Source organism: Epargyreus clarus, unplaced genomic scaffold, assembly GCF_041222505.1.
Source record: "Epargyreus clarus isolate Ecla_fem2 unplaced genomic scaffold, WU_Ecla_fem_2.2 ptg000013l, whole genome shotgun sequence".
Lineage (NCBI taxonomy): Eukaryota > Metazoa > Arthropoda > Insecta > Lepidoptera > Hesperiidae > Epargyreus > Epargyreus clarus.
The window spans coordinates 3,287,122-3,295,683 of NW_027332221.1; the positions used below are offsets into that span (position 1 = coordinate 3,287,122).

Here is an 8,562-nt window from a genome sequence, read left to right on the forward strand (position 1 = left end):
AATTTAATTAACCGTATTAATGTTCACGGAGGCAGGTAATTAATACGATGTAACATTAATCATTACCGTTTCAGATATCAATACAAATATTGAACGATTCTTTTATTTTTAAATTTAATAAACCGTATTAATGTTCACGGAGGCAGGTAATTAATACGATGTAACATTACTCATTCACTACCGTTACTGAATCAATACAATCATGATCCGTTATGCAAAATAATTGTTCCGTAAACTTGTATCACGTAAGTGTAAAATGACCCAGTTGTGTGGGATCATGTTAATTCGATACACACGGTGGTAAGCCCATCGGTGGGCACGTGGTACATTATAGGTTAACTGACTTTTAAGAACGGTTTTAAATCGCGTCGGGTGGGTCTGTTTGGGTGGAATTTTGTTTGCACTATATTCCAGACTATCTACCGACTACCCGGCAATCTTTTTACCGCCTCAAAATCTATTTATCAAATATATTTCATGTAAAATATAGCCTATGTTACTCGTGGATAATGTAGCTTTCGAATGGTGAAAGAATTTTTAAAATCGGTCCATTAGTTTTTGAGCCTTCAAAACATACATATTTATTACCTTCAAAACATACATATAACGGTTTGAAACTGGAGGGTAGCTTGGCCGGCTGTCACAGTACACACTTCTGATTGTGTTTATACTTTTTTATTTTATTTTGTTAAATTTTAAGCAAGTTTTGCGGTGTATAAGTGGACATTGTAGTCGTGTAGTGCGGTATAGTGTGAAAATAGTAGTGATCACAAATAAATATCCGGATTCGGTCCCAATCGAGCCATTCTAAGTTGATCAGCTGATAGCTACGTCACAATCAGCTGTGGTTTCGAGGTAATAACGCTAGCTAATAAAACTTCCTTTTGATCTGAACAATTTTTATTTACAAACAAAGTGATAATAGTGTTAACATAATCATATTTCAAAAGGTACATTAATTAATCTGAATCAAGACAAATATAAACAATATACAATATAAACAAATATTGAGATCAGTGCCATCTTTTATTACACGTTAGAACTTTTTTATATACGACCTTAGTAGCCAAAGCTATGGCTAATAAGTGTGGCGCTTGCGGAAGATTCGCTTCTACGAACGAATCAGTTAAATGCACCAAATGTTCGGTTTCATTCCACAAGCAATGCGTCAAAATCAGTAATGACGCTCGAACGCAAAAATGGCAATGCAGGGAATGTAAACTTAAGGCGCCTGGCGCAAGCGCCGCGACTGTTTGTACGCCGAGTCCAGAGGGCAGCAGTGGTACGGACACGGAATTCACAGATGCGCGTGTCGAATCGGCGGATAGAGGGCGTTGTGAAAATGCCGATTTAACAACCGACATTAAATTTATACGCGAACAGCTTAGTAACATATTAAGAGAGATGACATGCTTCCGCCAAGAAATTTTAAAAATCAATAAGAACTTAGGAGATTTAAGTAATAGGGTTGGCGACGTCGAAAAGAGAATTGAAGTACTTGAACAAAGAACGTCGGATACCAACGTCTCTTCGGTTGCCTCTAATTTGGAGGAGTCTGTGACCGAGCTAAGGTGCCAGCTCAACGACCGCGACCAAGCATTGTTTTTAACCGATGTCGAAATCACAGGCGTAGAAGAAACCAAAGGCGAGAATCTCCTTAGCATAGTCTCATTAATAGCTACTAAGATTGGTGTTTCGTTGGAGGAGCGCGACGTCGTAAGTGCGATGCGTACTGGTGTCCGGCGCCCTCATGATAACTTGACAGGTGCGATTAAGCAGAGACCGCGGCCCTTAGTTGTTCGTCTTGCGCGACGGGCGGTGCGTGACCAACTGTTGAAGGCGGCGCGCGTTCGCCGCGGAGCCGACACCGCCGGAGTGATTGTCGGATCGGAGCCCCGTACATTTTATATCAACGAACGTCTAACTTACAATAACAAGCAACTTTTTTACAAAGTACGGGACGCGGGACGGCGCAAGGGTTGGCGTTACATGTGGACGCGGGACGGATACATTTACGCGCGGCGGGATTCCGAGTCACCTCGCTATCGTGTCCGTACTGATGCAGATATAAACAAAATTTTTGGTTTATAAAACGTTTGCTGCAACACACATTATTAATTAATTTATTAGTTTTATGTTATAAATTAAAAATAATTAACTTTCTTGCTTTTGTTACACTTGTTCTACAATATTGTCTCACTTTGCTCCTTATAAAATATAAGACAAATTTTGAAAGTTATATAAATAAAAAATGTTTCAGTGTTTTGTTTTATACTTTTTGGTTAAAAGATAACAAATGTCTGTTTTTATTTTGTTACTTACACTACTGCATATCCTGTAGCATAATAAGGGCAAGTCAGGGTAGAAAATTCCTATTATACTTTGTGGGGTATACCCCACATGTTTATAAACCAACATTTATCGTGCTGTCATATTCCAATATTATGCGCTGCAATATAATGCTATTAAACTATCTACATAAATTTCAAAAATACCACTTATTTATTATCAATTCTGTTCAAGCGTATATAATATCTATTTTTAAACTAATTTCGCCTGCTAAGGATACATTTCCTCCATCAATAAAGAAAGATAATATATCACATTTAGTTAAAAAAAATAATTATTTGCTAAACTGCGGTATCGACTGGACAGTAATTTTGTCTTATTGGTTTTATGTTTTTAAAAATGATTAAGGTCAATAAATTAAAAATTGGTTTTTTGAATCCAGGCTCTTTAGGCACCAGTCACGATGAATTTGTAGTAGCTATGATGCGCCACTCAGTCGATATAATGGCGATTAATGAGACGTGGCTTCGGGCCGGGGAGGAAGGCCGTGCCCCAGCAGTCCCGGGATACCGGCTTCGACATATTCCCCGGCCAGTTGACTGTTGGCGCAAATACTTGAACATCCGAGTTGCCCAACGGTTGAGCAAATGTGGCTAAGTATTAAAGTTACAGGTAAATCTGTACTCGTTGGCACTGCTTATCGCCCGCCTTGGCTAAATATACAATTATTTTTCGATGCTCTTAGCGAATCCATAAGTTCCTTTACACGATTCGATTACACAGTGCTAGTGGGGGATTTTAATATTGATTTTTTAAATAAAACCCATGCTAACTGTAATATGCTCTCTGATTTTTTAAGGGGTTATAACCTTTCACAGCTAGTAGTAGAACCGACGCATTTTACGGACAGTAGTGAAACCCTTCTTGACTTGATATGTGTTGATGCTCCGATATCTGGCGTTCATGTTGACCATATAAAAGAACTAAGTAGTCACGCGTTTGTTACTTGTGTTCTCGACTTCCCTAAAGTGCGTATTAAGCCTCAGTGGGTGACGTTCAGGTCTTTAAAAAATATAAACACTGATTGCTTCGTTGAACATTTGAATTGTATAAATTGGGACTTTATATTAACACTGGACAATGTAAATGACATGATTAATTATTTCAATAGTATTATTTTATATTTATTTGATGAATATGCACCGCTCAAAATTTGTTATTTAAAAAATAAAAATAGTTTCCCCTGGATCACCTTTAATATTAGAGAAATGTTGAAAACGAGAGATGAGGCGCAGGTCAGAGCACGTAACACTAAACTGGATTTGCATAGAACTTACTACAAACAGCTTAAAAATATTGTAAGTACTGCTATTGTCCGTGAAAAATCGGCATATTTTAAGTTTTATGTAAATTCTAAGATAGGTCAACCTAAGGAAATGTGGAGACATATTAAGCAGCACGTACAAATAAAAAACACATATAATTCTCTCCCCTCACATCTACAAGATCCTAATGTTCTTAATGACCACTTTCTGCTGGCTCCTGGTAGTAGTGATGTGTCTATGTCACTACTTACGTCGTTTGAATTTAATGGGTACTCTTTGGATACGTTTCAATTTAGGCCTGTTTCAGAATGTGATGTGCTTAAAGTTTTTAACGCACTGAGCTCTAATGCAGTGGGATGTGACGGAATATCACTAGAGATGTTGAAATTGGTACTCCCCAACTGTCTCGAGACAATAACGAGCTTTATAAACAAGTCGTTTGAAACTGGTATCTTTCCTGAAGCGTGGAAGCGAGCTTTGGTGAAGCCAGTATCTAAAATCGATAACCCAGTTGCCCCCTCTGATCTTCGACCCATCAGCATCCTTCCCTGCCTGTCAAAAGTTATCGAGAAAATAGCTTCTGCCCAAATAATTAACTATCTCGAGTCGAATAATATTTTACCTCTTAGGCAGTCTGGATTTAGGAAGAAGCATAGCACAACCACGGCTTTAATGGAGGTAGTGGATGAAATTTTGTCTGCCCAGGACAAAGGAGAGGGTTCTATTTTAACTTTATTAGACTTCTCGCGCGCGTTTGAAACCCTAAACATTGCACTGCTGCTCTCTAAGCTTTCGTTTTATGGCTTTAGCTTAAGAACTGTGAAGTGGTTCGACAGTTATTTCACAAACCGAACGCAGTTGGTCGAACTTCGCAAAGATGGTAATAGTTTAATGAACCAGTCAACTGCCAAGATCATTACTCGGGGAGTACCTCAGGGATCTATTTTAGGGCCTCTTCTCTTCATCTTATATAGTGCGGATGTAATTAAAAAAATAAAATTGTGCAAATTTCACATGTATGCAGATGACTTACAATTATATATCTCATTCAAACCAGGTGAAACTGATACGGCAGTAAACAAATTAAATTCTGACCTTGAAAATATATCCCTGTGGTCTAAACACAATGCCTTAGTATTGAACCCGAAAAAAACAAAGTTTTTGATTTTGGGAACACCAACACAGATCCGTAAGATTGGTGCAAAAAGGCCGACGATTACTTTAAACGGAGAACAAATAGAAAGAGTGACAGAAGCACGAGATCTTGGGGTCGTCATTGATGAAAATCTTAGATTTGAGAAGTATATTATGAACACGGTACGTAACTGTTATTATAGGCTAAAAATATTATACCGTATAAGAGATTATCTTAGTGAGACATTGCGCGTTAATCTCTGTGAAGCACTTGTTCTGTCTAAATTAAATTATGGGGACACTCTTATTGGGCCACGACTTCTAGCACGTACAAAGAAAGTCATCCAACGAGTACAGAATGCCTGTGCGCGTTTTTGTTTTAACATCCCGCCTCGCTCTCACGTTACTCCCTATATTAATACAGCCAACATACTAAAAATGGACCTTCGCAGGCACTTACATCTCGCCACGTTACTATTTGGCATTATAAAAAATAAAGAACCGCTTTACCTCTTCAATAAGCTGGCGTGGGCCAGAGATTATTTACACGATAGAACCAGATCAGCTCCAGACAAATTGTGGTACCCATCCTACTGCTCAGCTGCCTTCAGGGGCAGCTTCAGGTACAGCGCCACGAAATGTTGGAATAACATACCGCCTCCTCTTCGGAACCTAAAAACAATAGGGAGTTTTAAATATAAACTAAAAATGTTACTATTACAAAAACAAAAAGAAGATAATAACTAACTAAGGTATAATAGGAAACATAGTAAAGAGTTATTATCCCATATTGAACAACGCTCGCACACGTACACATATTTTATACCACACACACATATATTGTATACCTATTATAATTCCTTTGCCTTAGTTCTAGTTAGGGCTTAATCTGAAGTAACCATAACCTACCTCTAATTTGTAGCTCATTGGCATGGATGCTGGTTTCCACATTTCGGGCGCGGTGCTACTGGGTAGTGGGAGGGTATGATCGGAGCGCATGGCTATAGTCATACGGAAATGTTCCATTCTCAGTCGTCCTGTGAATAATTAGATAGTACTTAAAATTTCTTGGCTCAATAATAAGATTATTTGTAGTGTACATGTGTCTATAACATATTTGTACTTACCAATTTATATAAACAATGAGTAGTAATCCAGTGGAGTTTCGAATATATGTATATTATACAGGTACATCAAAAATTATTTGTAAGATAACTGTGTCGGGCAGGCGGCGGCCGTCCGAGCCGCCTCGTATCATGGGGCTAACTGAAAACCAGAGCTGTGGGTAGGTGTTTTTAACCGCTCATGGCAGAATTCTGAGTTTGCACCCTTTCGCGATTGTTGCAGCGCATAGTACTTTAACAGCACTAGATAATTATAACCTTTGTTTTGTTATTGCCTTTTGTTTGTTTTTGTTCAAGTTTTTATTTCTTTATTATTTTTTTTTTTTTTTGTTTTTCTTGTTGTTATTACTTTTGTTTTTTTGTGATTTTTGTTTTTTTTCTTAAATTTATTTTTTAATTTTTATTTTAGTATATTTAGTTTTAAGAAATTGTACTGTGTACTGCAATTGTGGTGAATAAATTATATTATTATTATTATTATTATTATTACCCTCCGCAGCTGTGTAAAAAAGAATTGTATCGAAAATACGCAAAAGTAATCATGACATTGCATTTCACACATAAATTTCAAAATAAATTACAAATATTACACATTTATCTTTATCTTAATCTTTATGTATCTTTCTCATCATTACGCTTACAAGGTAACAGATTGTTCAGAAAAAAATACATCTATTCGCCAAATTTCTATTGACACACGGTTTTTATGTTTGCGGGAATGATTCGAAAAAGTATTTGTGACTTTTCTACGATGTCAAATGGATCGTATGGTCAACAAAAAAGTTACAGTTTCTTTTATGTACAATGAGCATGATGAAAGTATTAAAAAATCGAAGAATAAATGATTAGGGCGAGCGAAGCGAGTCCTCTATAATTCGAAAATCTTGCAAGCTTTCCATCCCTTTTTTGAAAAAACTACAGGGCTTATAAATTTGAAACTTAACATAGTTACTTAAGGTCATGTCTAGATTGGACCAACACGATTGAAATAAGGTTTTGTACACAAAAAAAAAACACTTTTTTATCAAATTTAAATTTAGTGTAACATTGATGGCTGTATGACTTGGATTATTTTTGTTTAAATAATGGCAGAATAAAAAGAAAACGTCATGTTGAATATGAATTATGACATAATTATGTCAATCAAAAATATGAAAATGCTAACGTGGCAGCGTTTCACCGAGGTTTCACCGGTGTATTTTAAAAGCGTTTTGTTTCAAGTTTTTCTTGGTTTTATAATATAGGAGTAGCCGACGAGCATACAGTCCATATGATGGTAAGTGGCTACTGCCGCCCATGGACATCTGTAATTAACAGAGGTCGGCCACAGAAGCGCCGCTCCCCTGAGGACTAAACTGGAACGTCTCATATAAGTTTTTTTTAAATAATATATGAGTAGCAGACGAGCATGCAGTCCACCTGTAGTAAGTGGCTGCAGCTGTCCATGGACATCTGCAATCAAACCCAGAGAGGATTACATATTTCTACTTGAGGTCGGCCACAGATGCGCCGTTACCCCTGGACTAAACTGGACTAAGCTGGAACGCCTCGAAAAACCATGTATCCCTTACCACACTTTTCGAACCAGAACACAGCGCTGCTGTTATGAGGCAGAACCAGGTGTGGCGGTGGTGCCGCCGGAGTCGAACCACATAGGGTTCTACCACCTTAATTTAAACTATCCGTCCGATTTATTTAGTGTCAAAGAAAAAGTTAATGTATTTACAATATGCGTACCGAAAATGTATCTAATTAATTACTATTAATCCATTCATATAAAATTTACGTATCATCGTATGGTAGGTACATCAATATAGCTCTGACAACTAAGTATAGTATAGCCATATCTTTATGAATTGTATTCTCCAGGTTATACTGGTGTACTTATAGACTGTAATACTGTAAAGTTTCATTCAAATCAGATTAATATAAGGCACAAACATCCATCCATACTCACAAACTTTCGCCTTTATAATATTCGTTGGATATTATAAATGTTTTGACGCAGTGCAGTTTCAAAAACTCCACATATCCGATTAATCTAAGTTTTTGTTTACAGTGGGAAATTATAAAACAATCAAATAAAAAAAACTTAGCGACTGATAATGACATACTGTTTTAATAACTTGTGCGACTACATTACTAAGTGAGCGACTGGAAATATAGAGAGGCAACTTTAGTATTAAGATAGATTAGGTAGTTTTTGTAGTAAGTTAGTATTAAGTAGTTTTTGTAATTGAATTCGTTAGGTTAGGTTGGAACATATAAGACAATATAAAACGAAGCGAGCAGGGCGCGACAGCGCCCAGCGAGCGGGTGGGCCCAATCTGTATGAATTCAGACCTTACCTTTATTCATGATCAATGACATGAGCACACAATATTCTACTTATTATAGTATTTTTCAAAGTGATTTTTGTATTCGAAACACTTCATTTAAAATAAAATGCTGCTCAGTATTAAAAAAAACATTTGCTAAATATTGAATAAAACGCAGGACGTAATGTTTACACTTAGAAAAATATTAGGTCGCTCAAATTAATGTTTGTAAGTTGCTGTTCTGTTGATTTCTCGTCACTCGCAGCCAGTTGCTTCCTTAGTAATACTATAACCAAAATTCATTATTTTTGTCATTCAAAACTTTTATTTGCAGTCACTCGCTTAAATACTACCCGTTTAGAATCCATCCGC

The 8,562-nt window shown here is 36.8% G+C and overlaps 1 protein-coding gene and 1 long non-coding RNA gene across 2 annotated transcripts; one reads left to right on the forward strand and one right to left on the reverse strand.

Annotated features, from left to right (window-relative positions):
- Positions 1–625: 625 nt before the first annotated feature.
- On the forward strand, positions 626–2,871 carry LOC140746666 (uncharacterized). Its single transcript, XM_073078773.1, has one exon. The coding sequence runs from the start codon at positions 1,075–1,077 to the stop codon at positions 2,089–2,091; it is 1,017 nt and encodes a 338-aa protein (XP_072934874.1). The 5' UTR covers positions 626–1,074; the 3' UTR covers positions 2,092–2,871.
- A 1,242-nt stretch (positions 2,872–4,113) lies between these two features.
- Positions 4,114–6,026, reverse strand: LOC140746667 (uncharacterized). Its single transcript, XR_012102796.1, has 3 exons — positions 5,876–6,026; positions 5,658–5,785; positions 4,114–5,420 (listed from the first exon to the last, which is right to left on the reverse strand). It is a non-coding gene; the product is annotated as an uncharacterized LOC140746667 (long non-coding RNA).
- Between the last annotated feature and the right edge of the window lie 2,536 nt (positions 6,027–8,562).